This window comes from Aspergillus caelatus (assembly GCF_009193585.1).
Source record: "Aspergillus caelatus strain CBS 763.97 unplaced genomic scaffold BDV27scaffold_354, whole genome shotgun sequence".
NCBI classification, from domain to species: Eukaryota; Fungi; Ascomycota; class Eurotiomycetes; order Eurotiales; family Aspergillaceae; genus Aspergillus; species Aspergillus caelatus.
The window spans coordinates 1-19,564 of record NW_022475617.1 but is presented as its reverse complement, the minus strand read 5'-3'; the positions used below and the strand labels follow the sequence as shown (position 1 = coordinate 19,564).

The 19,564-nt window shown below is 49.5% G+C and overlaps 6 protein-coding genes across 6 annotated transcripts; 3 read left to right on the top strand and 3 right to left on the bottom strand.

Annotated features, from left to right (window-relative positions):
- The first annotated feature begins 1,359 nt into the window (after window positions 1-1,359).
- On the top strand, window positions 1,360-5,339 carry aof2 (putative lysine-specific histone demethylase Aof2). Its single transcript, XM_032077412.1, has 2 exons — window positions 1,360-1,525; window positions 1,637-5,339. Exon 2 carries the CDS (start codon window positions 1,851-1,853, stop codon window positions 5,265-5,267), a length of 3,417 nt encoding a protein of 1,138 aa, XP_031921282.1. The 5' UTR covers window positions 1,360-1,525; window positions 1,637-1,850; the 3' UTR covers window positions 5,268-5,339.
- A 32-nt stretch (window positions 5,340-5,371) lies between these two features.
- Window positions 5,372-7,039, bottom strand: trr1 (thioredoxin-disulfide reductase TRR1). The gene is made up of 3 exons (XM_032077411.1): window positions 6,877-7,039; window positions 5,895-6,794; window positions 5,372-5,827 (listed from the first exon to the last, which is right to left on the bottom strand). The coding sequence occupies exons 1-3, from the start codon at window positions 6,896-6,898 to the stop codon at window positions 5,688-5,690; spliced, it is 1,062 nt and encodes a 353-aa protein (XP_031921281.1). The 5' UTR covers window positions 6,899-7,039; the 3' UTR covers window positions 5,372-5,687.
- Window positions 7,040-7,547: 508 nt separating this feature from the next.
- On the bottom strand, window positions 7,548-12,598 carry BDV27DRAFT_72310 (uncharacterized protein). Its single transcript, XM_032077410.1, has 6 exons — window positions 10,709-12,598; window positions 9,372-10,636; window positions 9,190-9,315; window positions 8,934-9,136; window positions 8,581-8,876; window positions 7,548-8,520 (listed from the first exon to the last, which is right to left on the bottom strand). The coding sequence occupies exons 1-6, from the start codon at window positions 12,219-12,221 to the stop codon at window positions 7,742-7,744; spliced, it is 4,182 nt and encodes a 1,393-aa protein (XP_031921280.1). The 5' UTR covers window positions 12,222-12,598; the 3' UTR covers window positions 7,548-7,741.
- Window positions 12,599-13,877: 1,279 nt separating this feature from the next.
- On the top strand, window positions 13,878-16,892 carry kexB (kexin kexB). The gene is made up of 2 exons (XM_032077409.1): window positions 13,878-15,867; window positions 15,927-16,892. Exons 1-2 carry the CDS (start codon window positions 14,117-14,119, stop codon window positions 16,690-16,692), a joined length of 2,517 nt encoding a protein of 838 aa, XP_031921279.1. The 5' UTR covers window positions 13,878-14,116; the 3' UTR covers window positions 16,693-16,892.
- Window positions 16,893-17,018: 126 nt separating this feature from the next.
- Window positions 17,019-18,984, top strand: BDV27DRAFT_72298 (sorting nexin-4). The gene is made up of 2 exons (XM_032077408.1): window positions 17,019-17,474; window positions 17,580-18,984. Exons 1-2 carry the CDS (start codon window positions 17,181-17,183, stop codon window positions 18,774-18,776), a joined length of 1,491 nt encoding a protein of 496 aa, XP_031921278.1. The 5' UTR covers window positions 17,019-17,180; the 3' UTR covers window positions 18,777-18,984.
- Window positions 18,985-19,049: 65 nt separating this feature from the next.
- On the bottom strand, window positions 19,050-19,483 carry BDV27DRAFT_150651 (uncharacterized protein; the record flags this gene model as incomplete). The annotated part of the gene is made up of 2 exons (XM_032071258.1): window positions 19,050-19,172; window positions 19,277-19,483. The coding sequence occupies 2 exons, from the start codon at window positions 19,481-19,483 to the stop codon at window positions 19,050-19,052; spliced, it is 330 nt and encodes a 109-aa protein (XP_031921277.1).
- Window positions 19,484-19,564: the final 81 nt, after the last annotated feature.

Here is a 19,564-nt window from a genome sequence, read left to right as displayed (position 1 = left end):
TCGAAATAGTAGATGAATCGCATCTAGATAAGCCCTGAGTGTCTCTCACCGAGTAGCCTATTACAACTGGTACCAAGGAAATGCAGTCATCCGAGTTGCATCATGCATGCGAGTGTGTCCGTACAGTTGAAAGAAGCATTCGAACACTAGCCGTCTTCGGAAACAACCTAAGACAGCTCAATTGAAATAGAGCGTGACGGACCAGCGAATAAAACTCTTTTGATCCTCTTAAATTGCACATTCTCTACGCTCTAAATTCGGTGTTACATCGGTGTTGTACTGCATACCGTGTTGCAGCAAGTACTGGCTAACATAACATTTGGTGATCATTCAACTGAGTAGTATCCAGATAGTAATGTTCTGCTGGTACTGAGCGTATACTCTTGGCGAGCTCCTACCCCGAGAAGGTGGCGACAGATGTCCCTCAACTTGACGTTCTTCGGCAACTTCATCTCTAGTATAAAGTCATGTATAAACCGCGACATAGCGTCCGTCATCAATGCTCCGAAAGTCAGAGACTTTGGCGTAACCTCTCCTACCGCCGGTGTCCACGGCAACTACATCTTCTAGACCCAGTGACCATGAATCTAGAGGAGCAAAGGCTATACTCTGAAGGTGCCCATAGTTTTCCCGGCCCAACAGAGATAGCGTGAGAACTTTCAACACTTTCTCATGACATGCGATAGAGACCTTCCGCTGGAGGTGCGCGCTGTAGGTGGCCAGTTTGCATAACGACGCGCTGAAATAATAAAATTAGTAACGAGTGAGCGCTCTAGCCAAAGTCCGAGGAAAGCCATCACCCCTGGTCTCCGAGCTGGCTTTATGTAGATGAAGCAAAATGATTAGACCAAGTATATGTAACAAGGCCCGAAAGGGCTAGACAGGGCTATGATTGTGAAACGTCACCATATCGCCGATTTAGAAATCTCTGGGAGTAAAGGCTCATTTGCATAGCGTATGACTAGTATTGGCCTTGTTGGCTTCCTTTAACACTGATATGGGATCCGGAGTCGCTTCATTTCGGGGAACACGCGTGCTTTTTGCCGCTATTGGACTGCTGCAAGTCAGAACATCAAGCATGCATGCCGGTAGAAAATCCATGCAGAATTCACTGATGATTGTGAAGAGTTATCCCCAATTACTGTCTTGTCAGTTACAGCGTCATCAGATATGCCTGACATTTCCGATAACAAGGGACTGAGTGAGAGAAGAATGGGAACCAGAGAGGAAGTGCAGCCTGCAGAATGTGGCATACTTGTGGTTCGGACTGAAAAATACGCATGGGCCCTTCCACAATACCAAATCACTGTCGATAGCCTCAGAGTTCAGGTTTCACATCACCCTGCGATTTACCAAATTCCTGGCCCACACTCTCTCGATTTTATTGGCGTTTAACCCCAATTGGCTGTTGATCTGCTACAGTTCACTGTGATCCTCTAGGGCTGCATCGTTGTAGAAGGAGAGTGATGGGTTCGGGTAATCAGTATTTTTCTTGCCCCCAATAACCCCTCGAACTACATTTCAGGTAAGTCAATGGACTCCTGCTCCATGTGATTCGAGGCCTTTCTCATGTCCTATAACCGTATCCTTAGAAGTTTATGAACAACCATAGAACATTTTCTGACATTCTCTCAAGGAACTCGTACATCCCTATATCAAGCTTCTCTCCTTCCTGCCACCAACGGCTCCCGATGAGTGGACCCACAATGGATAGAAACGCTGAGATCTGAGATTCCTGTACTCTCAAATGATGGAAGTGCTATGTCTATTGACAGGCTCAGTATAGTATAGTTACCTCCTACTGGGCTGGGAAAAAGTCGATCTCATTGCTACACACATACCGCGACAAAATGGCACCCCTTGCCAGCAATATGGGAGCCGCAGCTTCGATGAAAGCGCATGGCCTGAATGGCCAATCGTATGAGGTCACCACTCATTTAGACCAATATATCCCAACAAACATTAGCTTCAATGGCAGCGGCCATGTTGCTCTACTGCCGTCAAACCAAATTTTGCCAAAAAGCAGCCTGCAATTGAACGCTAGCGTGATGAAGGCCCATGCCTCCCATTTGGATAACGATTTGAATCAAGCCGGTATCACAAATCTGTATTCTGTCCCAAACAGAAACTCAAACCCAGGTATTCGGGTAGGCAGAACAGCTTTAGAGGGGGTTGACTCTAGATCCCAAAGCACAGACTATCAGTCTCAGGGTGCCCATGCAGCTACGGCTCATGGTAGATCGAGCGATTCGATCATAACTTCTTCATTTATGTCTCAACCGAGTCAGGATATATCAGTCCCACCGATAACAATCATCAACAATCTTTCTTCTTCTCTAGTCGCAGACACTAAAAACGCAGGTAGCGAGAATGGGCTTCCGAAATATCGCCCAAGATCCTCCATACCTTCAAGACTTCCAGCTGCAGTTTACGCTCAGCAATGCGTCTCGGCAGCTTATGCGTCCAGACTCAATCCGTACGCACTGCATATAAAGGAGCAGGAGGCGTTGCAGGATTATCTGTGCCATCTGCACGTCACGGTGTATTTGAACATACGGAACGGTATACTTCGACTTTGGACTCGAAATCCCATGGTAAGCGTTTCCAAGGAGGAAGCTCTTGGATGTGCAAAGGATTACCGTTGGATGAATCTCGCCTCTTTCGCGTATGAATGGCTGGTACGAAATGGGTACATCAACTTCGGCTGTGTCGAAATCCCTATGCCTTTTGTAACTCCAAAGAAAGGCCGGCGCAAGGAAGGTCCCGTGGTTGTCGTGATTGGGGCTGGAATGTCAGGCTTAGGTTGCGCACGGCACTTGGAGAATCTATTTCGTCATTATCGCGACGCGTCCACAACTCCGCGGGTCATTTTGTTAGAAGGAAGACGCAGAATTGGAGGTCGTATATACTCACATCCTTTACGAAGTCTTCAGACGTCTAAGTTAGGCCCCGGACTAGTCCCTAAGGCCGAGATGGGTGCGCATATAGTTGTTGGTTTCGACCGTGGTAATCCGTTAGACCCAATTATTCGGAGCCAGTTGGCTCTTCCATATCACTTGTTACGCGATATCTCGACAATCTATGACATAGATGGTTCCCCGGTGGATGAGATCCAGGACGCGATGGATGAAAGGCTCTATGACGATGTCCTGGACCGTTCAGGGTTCTATCGACATAAATCAATCGTCGTTCCTACCGCGGAAGGCGACCGCGAATTGATTGATTCAGGTCGCGATTTGTCAACAAGCGATGGTGTGACAGTAAGACAGTACGAAGAAGCAAGGGCTTCCGGTACTATCGGCCTACTGCTTCCCACAAAGCGTGTCCGCCGAGGTGTAGGTCATAAAACCGCAGACATCAAGGCTCCTGGAGCTCCGGGCGCAGATCTTGCACGCCCGGAGGAGCAGCCAGCTGCTTTTACGTGTCAAGTGAACGGTTGGAGATTGAACGAGGGTGTTCCAGCTAATGCTACTTTAAACCTGGACCCTGTCGCAAAAGTTTCGTCATCTCAAACGTTAGGTGCTGTGCTGGATGAGGGCATCCGGCAATACCAGCGGATGCTCCCGCTATCCTCGAAAGACATGCGGTTGATTAACTGGCACTTTGCCAATTTGGAATATGCAAACGCGACCAACGTCAGTAGACTTAGTCTTTCTGGGTGGGATCAAGATATAGGAAATGAGTTCGAAGGTGAGCATTCGCAGGTTGTAGGTGGGTATCAACAAGTCCCATACGGGCTATTCTCATTACCCACAAAACTCGACGTTCGAACAAACAAAATAGTGTCCAAGATATCATACGACCCATCTGGAATGGGGAAACAACAGACAGTTATCCACTGTGAAGACGGCGAATCATTTGTGGCAGACAAAGTAGTCTTCACCGGCTCCTTGGGCGTTCTCAAGCATCAATCCATCCAGTTTGAGCCTCCTCTCCCCGAATGGAAACGTGGAGCCATTGATCGACTCGGGTTTGGAGTAATGAACAAGGTGATTCTGGTATTTGACCAGCCATTTTGGGACACGGAACGAGATATGTTCGGGCTTCTGCGTGAACCCACAAATCGAAACAGCACCCTTCAAGAGGATTATGCTGCTAACCGGGGTCGATTCTACCTTTTCTGGAATTGTCTGAAGACTACCGGACTCCCTGTCCTAATTGCTCTTATGGCCGGAGATGCCGCTCTCCAGGCGGAATGTACACCTGATGATCACATTATTGCTGAGGTGACCAGCCAACTCCGCAATGTATTCAAACATACGGTTGTTCCAGATCCACTAGAAACAATAATCACCAGATGGAAGTCCGATAAGTTTACTAGGGGCAGCTACTCCTACGTGGCGGCACAGGCACTTCCAGGAGATTACGACCAGATGGCTAAGCCGATTGGCAATTTGCACTTTGCAGGGGAGGCGACGTGTGGCACTCACCCTGCCACTGTCCACGGGGCGTACCTCTCTGGGCTCCGCGCCGGCGCCGAAGTGATCGAATCCATATTAGGACCCATAGCCCTACCGAACCCCCTCGTACCTGAGAAAGGAAAAACAGAATTTAGCACCCCGACAGCAGCAGGACAAAAGCGAAAAGAGCCGCCCATGCCTGTGGCATCATCCACGGGCAAGCCTCTCACCAACCCAGCAGAATCATCCTCACCCACATCAGCCCGTCAACAAGCCTACGAACAAGCAATGTGGACGTCGATTCAATCGGAAATAGGCCCTCCAATGCCCCGACCAGCAAGAACAGGCCTAAACCCTTTCCTTCTCTACCAAAAAGACTACTGGGGCATATGTCGCGCCCAATGCGATGAAGCTCGCCGGGCAGCAACGAACGACCCCAATGCTAAAGCTGCTCGCGATGAGATCCGTCATGAGCTCGGGCTCATGTGGCGGCGAGCCAGCGAGGAGGAAAAGCGGCCGTACATCGAGCAGACAGAGGTCAATCGACAGACAAATGCAGAAATGTGGAATCGATGGAAACAACAGATCGCCGAGTGGGAGCAGAAGGCGGGTGAACTGAAGACGAAGTGGTATGCAGCTCATCCATTTGGAAGTTGGGGAGTACATTCTGGGGATGCTGCTGTACCGACAAACCATTTGTCAACTGATGGTGGTGGTACTGCTTCGTCTGTCTCTTCGTTGGGACAGCATACAAACAACTCGAGCGATCAGACCAATGGAATAACTACTGCTACGACTGTTCATCTCCCCACGAATGGGACGCAAATGAACGGCTCGTTGCACAACTCTGACTTGTCGAGTCATTGAGATCAACCTAGATGATCTTGCTTCAATCAAGAATTGCACGATTTGATGCAGACTATGTAAGATATATGCTCTTAACGATCATTCCATGTACTACCATACGAAACCAGAGTTGAATCAGGATCCTCTAGAATTACTCTATATTCTAGTCTATTGATATGAAATTCATAGTTCAGCGACCCATGAAACATGCGCGCCACGAGTATCATCGAAGGGACCGAAAAAAAATGTATTAAACTTCCCATCACAAACCGAGGAGAATGACCAGAACGCTGAAGTCTAATATAAACAACCATCAAAATAGGCAAAATGGATATATCCGTAGGACATGAAACATGATAGTCAGCCGGTGTAGGGCAGATCTAGGTGTGATGAAGGGGTGATGAGGAATCTATAGATCAGGTGTGGCGGGACGGAGACGTTTTAAAGGAGAGGGTTGGACTTGTACTCCGCGGTGTTACCCTGGGGGTCTTGCTTGACCTCGTTGACAGGAGCCTTCTCTTCAGGGGACTCGGATTCAGCGATGAACTTCTCAGCCTCGAGAGCAGCAATGCAGCCGGAACCTGTGAAAGACTGTTAGTATATGATGTGACATTGGGTGGGGGCAATGGTGGTAGGGTCATGACATACCGGCACTGGTGATGGCCTGGCGATAGCGCTTATCCTGGACGTCACCGCAAGCAAAGACACCCTCCAGGCTGGTGTAGCTGGTGCCAGGCTTGGTGATGATGTATCCTTCGTCATCGAGGTCGATCTTGCCCTTGACCAAGGCGGTGGCGGGGTCGTGACCAACAGCGTAGAAGAGACCATTAGCGTCGACGGTCTCCTCCTCGCCGGTGACGGTGTTCTTGACACGCAGGTGGGTCATCAAGCCCATGGGCTTCTCCTCACCCAGGACCTGGGTCGCAACGGTGTTGAATCGAACGGTCACCTTGGGGTGGGACAGGAGACGGTTGGCCATGGCCTTGCTGGCACGAAGCTTGTCGCGACGGACCAAAACGGTAACCGAGCTGCCGTACTTGGCCAGAAACATGGCCTCTTCGGCAGCGGAGTCACCACCACCGATCACATAGAGGGGCTTGTTACGGAAAATTGGCACGGCACCGTCACAGACGGCACAGGCGCTGATTCCGTTCTGCCAATACTGGGTCTCACCGGGCAGGTCAAGACGACGGGCATTGGCACCAGTGGCAATGATGATGGCATCGGCAGTGTGGGCGGGCTCATTGTCCGGACCATCGTTCCACTCCGTCCACAGCTTGAACGGCCTCTGCGAGAAATCCACTCTCGAGATAGTCTCAGTGATGACCTCAGTTCCGAACCGGATGGACTGCTTGCGCATGTTCTCCATCAGCTCTGTACCACCGATGCCATCAGGAAAGCCGGGGAAGTTCTCGATGTCGGTAGTGGTGGTAAGCTGACCGCCAGCAGCGGTGCCGTTAGCCAGCATACCCTCATAGAGGACAGGCTTGAGCTCCGCACGCGAGAGATAGATGGCGGCGGTGTGTGCGGCGGGGCCGGAGCCAATGACTACGGGGAGGGGGGGACCAGTTAATATCTATCTCCAACTGGCCTCGGCAACATTGTATAGGAAAAACAGAGGGAGACTCACTAACGACCTTGGTGTGCACCATCCTGGATGCTGAACTTTGACTGACGCGCAGGGGCGTCGAAAGACTATTTGATAGGACTGAAGCGGACGGTGAGGATTTCTGGTGCAGAGACGACGCAGCAGCGGCTGTCAATCCGAGCGAGGATCGAAGAGAGGAAAAGGGAAGTCGTCGAGAGGCGAAGGAAAACAGCTTGACGGTGTTGGGAAGAAGATTGGGAAAGGAAAGAAAGGAAGTCGGGTCGGGAAAGAGGCGGCTTTAATTATGGCTTTCAGGGAGAGCGCAGAGAAAGAGGCGAAGAGGGGCTCAGATTGCCGGGTGGTGGGGACGGCCTGACGAAAAAAAGGCTGGATGGTTCAAGATTAGCTAAACGTTCGCGACCATGAGACTGATTTCCCTACCTAGAATCCGTGTGGAGACGATGAATAAACCAGTTTTAATGACAAAGAATGGAATTGCATAAGAACACCACGGAAGCGACTTTTCTCTCTCTCCGACCAGGTACAGGAAAAAATATTACGGATTGGCGACGGCGAGACCGGATCACGTGCAGGGGTGCTTAGAAAGCAGTCACGGGCCGAGACCGCCACTGATTATCGATCAATTCTTTATCTCGGATCAATCGCCGGAATCTTTTGAATTCAGGCAGAATCCAAAAATCTTAAATCCAATACTCCATAATTCAGTATGATAAGAAGACGCGAGCCACAGGAACGACTCATCACGTTCATATTCAGAGGGTATCCACGGTATACAAGTAGTAGTTTATAGATCTTACATTCATTATCAACATAATTGTCGTCGTCAGTATCATCATTATCATCATCAATCGTCATAATCATATCAGATCAAATCATATCAGTCGGCTCATCGGCCAAACCACTTCCTCCTCCTCGAAGTTTCCGCAACACCGTCATACTCCAGTTCGTCTGGTCTAGCAACCGGAACTAATGTCTCAGGAGGTGCGTCTCTACCGGCAACGTACTCATGCTCGCGTCCTGCTGGGCGTCCAGAAATATCCTGGTCGTACTCATCCTCATCCTCCTCATCGCTGAATCCTTCTTCGGCTTCGGTGTCCTCCACATTCTGCTTTTCTCTCTTACTTCTCCCTACACTCAACCACCGCTTCCAGCCCTTCGCAACTGGTGCCGCGGGGGGATCGTACTCATCTCCTTCGTACCGCAGCATCGGCACGAGCAATTTGTATGGTGTCGTAATACCAGATGGGTCTTTCGGGTTCAATTCCAAGTTCAAGGAAATAGCCAAGCCCCCTTCTAAATTAACGAAGGCACCAACCCCATCGTCTCCCTGCTTTGCAGCCTTTTTAGATACCTTCCGGCTCAAATTCGTAGGCCGTCGAAGGAACGGGGCTGGGCGAGAATCTGGCGGCGGTGGAAAGTAGCTATCACCTGTCTCTGCAGGCGGAAATGGGCCATCCATACTCATACGACGTCCAACTGGGTTCCCTTCAAGGTTAAAGTCCTTGGTCGGTGGCCGTCCACGCCCTGAGAGTCGGCGCAACAAGCCGCCACTACCCTGGGGTCTATCCCCGCGTGTCAAGGACAGTGTTCTTTGCAACTTGCCCGGTCGAGGCTCCTCCACTAGCGGCGACGATTCAGGTTCTGGTGTTGTTTGTGGGGTAAAACCTACGCCTAGTTAGCAACGTACAGAAAAAGCGCTAATAAGCTAATGAGAAAAGTACTGACCTGGCTGATACGCACGGATGGAGCACCAGTTTCGGCGTGGTAGCAATCGCTTGTTATTCCGTGGTTTATTATTCACATCATGCGTAAATATGGGTATCATGTCTTCGTCTGTATTGGTATCTAGATGATGAACTCGATTCCGTTTGTTGAGCGTGTCTGACACCATCTCCGTCTCGGGAATGTCTGCAATAGCTGAGGAAATGATGTTGGGCATGTATCGATAGTCTTTGTCCTTAGGCAAGTTCAATCTCGGGTTCGAGTAGAATTGGCCAATGGCAGCCAAATGCACATCGCCGCTAAAAAAAGATGCTTGTTAGGTCCGCCCTGCAAGATGGCAGAGTACAATTTCTTACCTCAAAATGGTCACACGGACGGATTTGTCTGCTGCCAAGTCCTGAAGATCCTCGATCAAGTATTGGCGTTCGGACTTGTGGTGCTTAGCTGTCCAGTGGTCATCAAAGATCTCAATCTTGCTCCCACTCTTGTTTACAAAACCGCCAAACAGCCCGGCTTTGCCGAGCGATTTCCGGCTGTTTAGAATGTTTTTCACCATCGCCTATGAGAAGGTTAGAAGGGGAAAATATTGCGGTTATAGCGCTCGTAACATACTACCCTAGGATATGCAACCGGAATGCTCAGCAGCACTAGCAAGTGCTTTGTCTCGCCCCGGACAATTTCACGATGACATCTGTCCCAAATTAGATCACTAGTTTGTTCGCTGAGCACTTCGTCATTCTAGAATATTATGTTAGCACCACTTTTCTGCTGCTAAAGAGGTTCCGTAGTCTCACCATGCGTTCAGTCCGGCAGTCTAGGCCAAGGAGAGACACCCCACCACCTAGAGACATGAACAAATTGCGGCTTCGGTGGTTAATATACGGTCCAGGAAGAGCCCCAAGCAGCCAACTAGGCTCATCTGCTTCGGTCTCCTCCGGAACGCTGTGATGCTGGAATAGCAAGTAGTATTTGAATGCTATGTTACCAAGCCCTGAGATTACGGGCGTGCTCATGAACTCATCGGGGTAAGATCCGAAGCCTTCGATGATCTCATGGTCATTCCAGAGGTTAACCATGGGTATTTGCGAGTTCGCAAGGGAGTAAAGCCCCTGTGAAAACCACCGTGAATAGTGCTCAAGAAAGGAGTTTTCCAACTCCGCCTTGAATTCCATGTTTAGCGGCGTGTCGTACTTCTCATGGATATCTTTCATCTTGACCCATTCCTGGAAAAAGCGTGATTCTGCTGTAATCCTGTCGTTGAATATCTGGTCTCCTCCACCAACCATGACATGGAATGGGCGAGTCTGATGCTCATTGAGCACGTCTCGCCACAGAGGGTCTGGACCACAGAGTTTGTTAGAGTCGACGCCTGGGGTAAAGCCGTTACATGTGTGGTACATTATGTTCATCGACTGCCCCCTGGCAGGCACCCAGAATCCCAAAGCCGGTCCTTGGTTGAGACGATATGCGATTCGCTGCTGTGTGTTCCCTAATTCAATCTCAATATTAAACCTCCAGAAAGTGACATCTCTTCCTGGGTCGGCATAGAGGCGAGCCCCCGCAACCTCCTTGTAGAAGCCTGCAGTTTCTCCATCCATAGAATGGACTCTGTTAGCTGGGATGGCTTGCTTGATACCCTCGCTGCTGTAGTCAATGATGCTGGGTGACATCTCATAGATGCCGTCGTCATTTTCAATGCATGAGAGGTCTAGCTCCTCTTCTGTATGATCTACCGGCTTAACATAAAGAGGCCGACCATCTCGCCCAAATTTCATAAGTCCAGCTGTCGGGTCCACATACTCAGGGGCTAGTTTAGCATCCTCTCCATCCAATTCAGTCGGAGGAGGCGGGAGCAGATCCATTGGCTGAGGAAATAACCTTAGAGTAGGCAGTGGCTCATATGAAGAGAGAGAATCCCTTGTCACAATCAACACACTCCCTCTCCAAGTTTCCTTATCGAATGGTCCATTAGGCCCATCAATTCGCACCCGCTTTAATCCTCCGTAACGGAGTAAAGGACCGCATTTAAGAAAAATGTGTGGCTGGAAGCGCTTATTCGCTATATTTCACACTTAGTATCCGTCCCAGAAATCTGTAATCTTGGGTAAACATATCAAGGGATAGGACATACCTGATGGCTTGGTGTTTGGTGGCTTCTGGTAGTTGTTTGGCAGAGCCCTACTCTTTCGGCGGTTGTTGTTTCCACCGCCTTCCCACCAGGCCTTACTTTTATCAACATCGAAATCTTGGTAGTCAAAGTCAGAAGCACCCAGTCTTGCCACTGGTGCTGTTTTCCACTCAGACAAAGGTGGAGGCGTTGGTGGTGGGACATTGAACGAAACGGTTTGCCGCTTAGGTTTAGGCTGCGACGCAGGCTCGCTCTCAAAGCTTTGCGATGCCATTGTGGCATTCCCACCTGGCTCTCGACTCGAATCGGAATGTGCATGCATAGCATTATTAGTGGACCCACTCCCAGTCGGGTTGGCATTCGGGTCCGCTTGCTGTGGCCCAGTAGCCGCTGTGGGGAGCTCTTTTCTTCTTATAGCTTGTGGCATTGGTCGGGGCCCGGACGCTGCAAGGTTTAGATATGGCGTCTGTCCCGCAGCAGGGGCAGGATACCGGTGGGCCTGGGGAGTATCCGCAGTGTAAGGACCGCTAATATCTCGTGGCATGTTCAGTTTCGTTGATTGCGAGCCCATAACGTTATTTCCTGCTGGGTGGCTCACGGAAACAGACCGTCTGGGAGCATTGCCAGTCCTAACAACTCCCGTATTCTGGGGGTAGCCTCTTGCATGCTGCGGTACGTTAGCGGGCAATGGCACTGGATGTTGTACCGAGGACGTCCGCGCGGGAGGAGGTTTTGCTCTGTCTGAAGGACCTGGAGCCGGCCTTTGACGCGGTAGAGCTGGCTGCTCAGGGTCTGTCCGCTGAGAAACTTCTGTTAGAGGGCTCGACGTATCTCGCGGTACAGTTTTCTGATGAGACTGCACCGGAACAGCTGCGCGACTGTTATTTTCAAATTGCTGACGTGCCATCCGTTCTTTCAGCCTCATCTCAGCTTCCAAGACTCGCGCTCGTTTCTCCTCTTTGCTGATTCCAGTGAGTGCCACTTCAAGCTTTTGAAGAGGTGACCGATCTGCTGCCCAATCATGCTTTTGCTCCGCCGTGGAGTGCACTGTGTTAGAGCGACTCAACGGTGTTTGGTGACTGTCTCTAGGTGATGGTGCCATATAAGAGTCATCTCGCTTCACCGAACTTGAAATAGAAAGTCTAGAATCTGTTACGCTGCCCTGCGAAGTGGCATACTCATCAGGTGAGGCATATCGCTCTGGTGGTATTGGCTTTTCCATATAGTTTGGATGTCCTTCGCGGGACAAGTCTTTGGTCCTCGCGGAAAACGAGCGAGAAGTTTGATGACCACGAATTGCAGCAGGATTTTTCTTGTAGGACACCGATTGAGTCCGTGGGACATCGACGGACCCGTAAGTCTGATCGCTATCAGTTTCGTAATCCAATGCGGTAGGCTTCATGTCGTAAGACTGCTGCCGTCGGTGTGATGGTGCGTGTGGTACACCATTCAGGGGGACGGATTGAGGAGGTATTGAGCCTCCATTAGTAGGCCTCTGGGAACTAGCTGTAGCCATCCTTCAAATATTTCAGAGTCTTTACGACACTGCCCAGAAAGCTTCTGTATTTTATCACCGGTAGAAATTAAATGCGCGGAGAATAGAAAGGTTAGCGACACCAATAAAGATCGTGAAAAGAATCAATTCGTATCCAAACTTGTGATAGTCGCAGATGATTTGACCAGACCAGTTCGTGTTAGTACATGGTAATGGCACTGGAAGAATGAATCATCGCTTAATTCGCAGAGTTGGAAATTGCGGAGTAGTATACAAGCGATGTATATATATGGATTGTAACAATGATGGATCTGTACAGTATGAGAGGAAGGTAGGATGATCGAACACCGCGATTTCGACCGGGGGGGAAAAGAATAATGAAAAAAAAAAAAAAAAAATTTGATGAGATGACAGAAAATCAAAAGGCTAACAGGATTATATTAGAGTGACGAATTAATGTCATTGTGCTGGCTAATGAGAATTAAGTCGGTGGCTGGCAATGGCGAACCAGCACAGCATCTTCCATGCGGGGCTGACTCGTCAGTCATCCTGCATTAAACACGCTCCCGCCAGGCACCACGACTGGCTCACTTTTCCCCCCTTTTCTAAGAAAAGAAATTAGCTTTAAAAGGAAGGGAAATCGGACTAGGAGCATGAAAGGGTACCTGGATAGAAAATATGACGAAAAGAATCCATCGTGCTATGCCAGTAATCCGTGTATAAGCAGTAGTAGTACATACAGAGTACTTGTAGTCTTGTTGCAACAGCTCACCGACTGAACGCGTCCGCTGGTCAATGAGCAAATTACGAATGCACTCAGTAAAGTACTATCAAAATAGCATAGTTGGTATGAGTATCATTGTAAGATGATAATGGCATTCTTGTTGTTGAGACATGTGTCCTCACTGTTGTCAATCATGGGGATCCATGCTTCATCTCAATTCTCCAATCGGCGATGTGATCGGGAATCTTATTCTAATTTCTACCGTAGATTCATTGCTACGTACCTCTTAGAGCAGACGGTAATGATTGCGAAGGGACCGGGCTGTTGATGTACCTAGTAAAATATACATAATTCCGAGGGACTGTTGGGGTACAGTACATAATATGAAAAATACAGCGTACATACTTTGAAAGGAGGGGGGGGATTGTATGGACCGTGATCTAGATCTGCATACCTACTTCTATTTCCACAATGTTGATTCGTCTATTGTATTCGTCATCTCATTTAATTGTAAGTACATAAAGTATGAAAGGAAAAAAGTCCGAATAAGAAAAGCAGTCACCAAAACAGGGTTGAATAGCTCTTTCAAACTCTTCCTTTAGATTCTTAGTAACTGCCTCCCGTCCATATTTACCTCCTCTACGGGGTAACTTTTCATGTCATCCCTTCACTGGAAGGTTTTGGCTGTAAGGAGTAGAAATACATGATAAGGCAAGGAAGATACAATCCTTATTGGAATTTTGCAAGAATGTTCATCTATACGAAATGCTGAGGCGCGGGGCCATAAGCTTCTAGAGCATGTACTGTAATCAATATTTAGCACTGAATGAATGCTGCCTGAGCACTAAAAATTAAGTCAGTGGAGAACATGTAAAGTTAAACAATGAATTCGTCGCCTAAGGCAAAAGGTTCCGCTGTTTCCCCGAAGTGAACACCATTCTCGAACGCCGCCTCCGCAACAACTTCACCGAGCAGTGCTCATTGAATAAATAACCATTTCATACCCCCCTTGCTGTTTATATTGCATATTTCTTGTCTTTATAGTATTCTTGTCCTTGAAGTCGCTTACCGAATCGCAAGCCATCTGCTGAAGAGTCTGGTACTGTTCTTATTGATGGCAACTATCTTATTTGTCCTCATCTCGCCTTACTAGTACTGATAGGGGCCCATCTCGCTTCACGCTACTCCCATAATGCGGCTTTCCGAAAGTGCAACAGTAGCGTTCGGCCTTTTTTGTGCCGCGACGGCATCAGTCCATCCTCGACGGTCCTACGAGACGCGCGATTTCTTTGCTCTTCATCTTGACGACTCCACCTCCCCCGACGAGGTCTCTCAACGCCTCGGAGCACGCCATGAGGGTCAAGTAGGGGAACTCACACAACACCATACCTTCTCTATACCCAAGGAGAACGGTGCAGACCTCGATGCGCTACTCGAACATGCACGGATCAGGAAAAGGTCAAGTCGTGTCGGAGAGGGACGTGACATGGCATTGGAGAAAAGGGAAAGAGACTTGAGTGGTATACTCTGGTCTCAAAAGTTAGCCCCAAAGCAGCGACTAGTAAAGAGGGCTCCTCCCGCAGACGTGGCATCGAGGGGTTCTGTGAAAGAAGAGGACCCCGTAGCTGCTCAGGCTCAGAAACGGATTGCTTCTTCACTTGGGATTGCCGATCCCATATTCGGCGGACAGTGGCATCTTTACAACACTGTCCAAGTTGGTCATGATCTCAATGTTTCGGACGTCTGGTTAGAAGGTATCACGGGAAAAGGTGTCATCACGGCTGTGGTCGATGACGGACTGGACATGTACAGCAATGACCTTAAACCCAACTACTTTGCTGAGGGCTCCTACGATTTCAACGACCATGTACCGGAGCCCAGACCGCGACTTAGTGATGATAGACACGGCACAAGATGCGCTGGTGAAATTGGAGCAGCTAGGAATGATGTCTGTGGAGTAGGCGTTGCCTACGACAGCCAAGTAGCGGGAATTCGGATCTTGTCCGCACCCATTGACGACGCAGATGAGGCTGCTGCCATCAACTACGGCTTTCAGCGCAATGATATTTATTCATGCTCTTGGGGCCCTCCGGATGATGGCGCCACAATGGAGGCGCCAGGGATTCTTATCAAACGAGCTATGGTTAACGGTATCCAAAATGGCCGAGGAGGCAAAGGTTCTATTTTCGTTTTTGCAGCTGGAAATGGTGCAGGCTACGATGACAACTGCAATTTCGATGGTTACACAAACAGCATTTACAGCATCACCGTCGGTGCTATTGATCGAGAGGGCAAACATCCCAGCTACTCGGAATCATGCTCTGCCCAGTTGGTCGTCGCTTATAGCAGTGGCTCGAGTGACGCGATTCATACCACCGACGTTGGAACTGATAAATGCTATTCACTTCACGGCGGAACTTCTGCCGCAGGCCCGCTCGCTGCGGGTACTATAGCCCTCGCTCTTAGTGCCCGACCGGAATTAACTTGGCGAGACGCCCAGTACCTGATGATAGAGACCGCAGTTCCGGTCCACGAAGACGACGGGAGTTGGCAGACTACCAAAATGGGGAAGAAGTTTAGCCATGACTGGGGTTTTGGGAAAGTAGATGCATATTCACTGGTCCAGCTGGCCAAGACGTGGGAGCTGGTGAAACCACAGGCGTGGTTCCACTCACCGTGGCTGCGAGTAAAGCATGAAATCCCACAAGGTGACCAGGGTCTTGCCAGCTCATACGAGATTACCAAGGATATGATGTACCAGGCCAATGTCGAGAAGTTAGAACATGTCACTGTGACCATGAATGTAAATCACACTCGTCGAGGCGATATCAGCGTGGAGTTGCGCAGCCCCGAGGGTATCGTCAGTCATCTGAGTACAGCACGACGGTCAGACAATGCAAAGGCTGGCTATGAAGATTGGACATTTATGACTGTGGCTCACTGGTATGTATTTGCCCCCGTACTTTAGTTCTCGAACTCGGCCCTCTGACATTGCCACTTAGGGGTGAATCAGGTGTTGGAAAGTGGACGGTCATTGTTAAGGATACCAATGTTAATGACGATGTTGGCGAATTCATCGATTGGCGGCTGAACCTCTGGGGAGTTTCTATCGACGGCTCCAGCCAGCCCCTTCATCCTATGCCTGATGAGCATGACGATGACCATTCGATTGAGGATGCCATTGTTGCTACCACTAGCGTCGACCCTGTCCCAACTAAGACTGAAGGTCTGCCTGTCCCAACTGATCCCGTCGATCGTCCTGTGAACGCAAAGCCATCTGTGCAACCAACGATACCTTCAGAGGCTCCTGCCCAAGAGACATCCGAACTTCCCACCTCGACGAAGCCCAGTTCTACTGGATCCCCGTCTACTACCTCTTCGGCGGATAGCTTTTTGCCGTCCTTCTTCCCCACGTTCGGTGCGTCTAAACGAACCCAGGCTTGGATTTACGCTGCGATCAGTTCGATCATTGTGTTCTGTATTGGACTTGGGGTCTACTTCCACGTACAGCGACGAAAGCGTCTGCGTAATGATCCGCGTGATGACTACGATTTCGAAATGATAGAAGATGAGGATGAAACGCAGGCTATGAACGGGCGTTCGGGTCGTACACAACGCCGGGGAGGCGAGCTTTACAATGCTTTCGCTGGAGAAAGCGACGAAGAACCTTTGTTTAGCGATGATGAGGGTGAACCTTATAGGGACCATGCCCTGAATGAAGATCGCGAACGGCGACGGAGCACAAGTGGTGACCATGCTCGGTCATAGTATGGACTAGACTTGCATTTGCTTCTATCCTATAATGGTACTCTTGCGGCGCGTTTCGGCTATATCGGATGAGATGTGTTACGTGGATCTTGTGAATTACTGATGTTGAACGAAGGCTGCTGTATATAATTTTGACTTGGTTTGACAAAATAGACCCATAAAGGACATGCATAAGGGCATCGTAACTGTTGCAAAGCGCGCTGATAAGTTGAATGGGGGTTGATAGTGTTGCTGGATAAGCCAGTCTTGGCGCTTGGGCCGATGACGCTGTGCGTCCGCTTCTCCAACTGCCGCCAATTGACTGCTCCACTGCTGCCTCCGCAACTTCTCAACCTCCCATTTATCGATCTACCACCAGCAACCATAGCTCCTCATATCCCGAGGTCCGCTATATCTAGTCTCTCGGGTGATATAAATTGTGTGCAGGTTTCTTTTGACTTGTACAATTAACTGTGTTAAGCGGCCGCTTCCCTAACGGCAACCCCTCGATGGATCAGCACGACGACTTTGACAATGTTTCGTGGAGACACGAACCAGAGAGCGATATCTCTCGTCCTACCACTTCGGGCACTGATGCCGAAGAGTCGCCTGCGATTAGCCACGATGCCAATGGCAAGCGGAGGATGAGCTCAGCTCACGAAAACCCACAAGCCGGGCCACTGGCAGATGCGGTCGATCTAGCAGGTATTGGAGACGGGGTGTTGGAATGCCGAGTGGATTCGCCCCTGAAAGAGAATGATGGTACTAAAGACGCATATATCTCTTATTTGGTTACAACACAAGTGAGTTGCCCCGTTTCCCGGGAGTTACCTCCGGCTTGTTCATGGCAGACCGGGAGATCCATCCCCAGCTGCAGTCCACTGTTACTGACCGGAGCGGCATCGCAGACCGATTTCAAGTCCTTCCAGAGGTCAGAATTTGCAGTGCGCAGACGATTTACGGATTTCTTCTTCCTATACAAGACGCTCTATCGTGAATATCCTGCCTGCGCGGTCCCACCTCTACCAGACAAGCATAAAATGGAATACGTACGGGGGGATCGGTTCGGGCCCGAATTCACTACACGACGTGCTTGGTCACTACATCGATTCCTAAAGCGCTTGGCATTACATCCGGTGCTTCGCCGGGCTCCTTTGCTTGCTATCTTCCTAGAATCTCCCGACTGGAATGCGCATATGCGGCTTCACACCTCTCGCACGACCACCAATCCATCGGACAACAGCGGCGCCCCCGGGATTTTTGACAACTTTACCGATACATTCGTAAATGCGTTTACAAAAGTCCACAAGCCTGATCGCCGGTTCATTGAGGTTCGGGAGAAGGCAGATAAACTGGATGAAGATCTCAATCACGTAGAGAAAATCGTCGCCAGGGTTGCTCGGCGCGAGTCCGATTTAGAGACCGACTATAATGAGCTCGCGACACAATTCCGCAAGCTGGTATCCCTGGAGCCAAATGTCGAAGTTCCGTTACAAGTATTCGCGGCGTCGGTGGAGGAGACGGGACGCGGACTTAAAGGCCTCAAAGATCACACGGATCAGAACTACCTTGGCTCTCTTCGGGATATGGAGGCCTACATCGTGTCCCTTAAGGCGCTTCTGAAAACCCGTGAGCAGAAGCAACTCGACTTTGAAGCCTTAGTGGACTACCGCAACAAAGCCGTGAGCGAGCGCGACTCGCTCGCTACTAACCCATCATCCTACTATGCCTCAAATCCCCTGACCTCATCGCCTGCATCCTTCATCCGCTCCAAGATGGAAGATATGCGCGGTGTCGACCATGAACAGTCACGCCGGGAGCGGGTCCGGAAATTAGAGCTGCGCATCGACGAACTGACTCGCGAGGTAGAATCTGCTAAGACCACGTCAGAGATGTTCGATGAAGAGGTAGTCCGTGAAGTTGCGGATTTCGAGCGAATCAAGGCAGTTGAATTCCGGGACACTCTCGGAGCGCTGGCCGAGAAACATATTGACTTCTACCAAGGAGTGTTGAATACATGGGAAAGGTTCGTTGCGGAGATGGAAGGTGATTTAGATGAGAATCACGAAGGATCCGCCCCTCAGGAAAGCATTGCAACACGATGAGTGCGTGGATGATATCTTTGATGTGACATGAACGAGTGATTTATGTTTCTTCTTATATGCGCCCCCTCCTCTTGTCCGCTTCGATTTATTATCTCTACCCTGCTCGCCTTTTCACGACCATTCTGCCACTGCTCCATGACAGTTTACGTTATCGTAGCTTACAACCCGGCATTATAGCTTTATCTTCTTTGCAGATACCATAAACCAATCGCACCAACAAACACCCTTAGAAGAAGAACCAACAGTAATGCAATGCAGAAGCCCAAATCCAATTTACCTCAACCGTTCCTTAACTCCCTCATGCTCTGCACATTCGAAATCCACCGGCCCAGGCTCCCCCTGTGGATCCAAAATCGCCGGATCCAAAGCCCTCGTAGTCCTCTGGCGAACACGTTCCTATTCAAGAAAATACAAATTCAATCCATGAGGGGACACGTCATATTGTAGATGATAAAAAAATCCCGTCCTTGAAAGAAGAAAAAAGAAGCAATCAACCTTACCTCCCGATACATCTGATTCGGCGTCTTCTCCGCGTTCCTCCCCGCCGTTAGTTGGAGGTAAACCTCGTGGTCATAGCCCACGGCTCCTTTGCGGTTGTTGGCGAAGTTGGCGCTGAGGTCCAGGGCTGATTCTGCTGGAATATTCTTGTTCTTTTTGGCTGGTGGGGTTGTGGTTTTGGTTGTCGTTGTGGAAGTAGTGGATGTCATTTTCTTTTTTTGTTTCGTTCTCTTTTCTTTTCTCTTTTTTCTCTTTCTTTCTTTCTTTCTTTCTTTTTTTTTTTTTTCTTT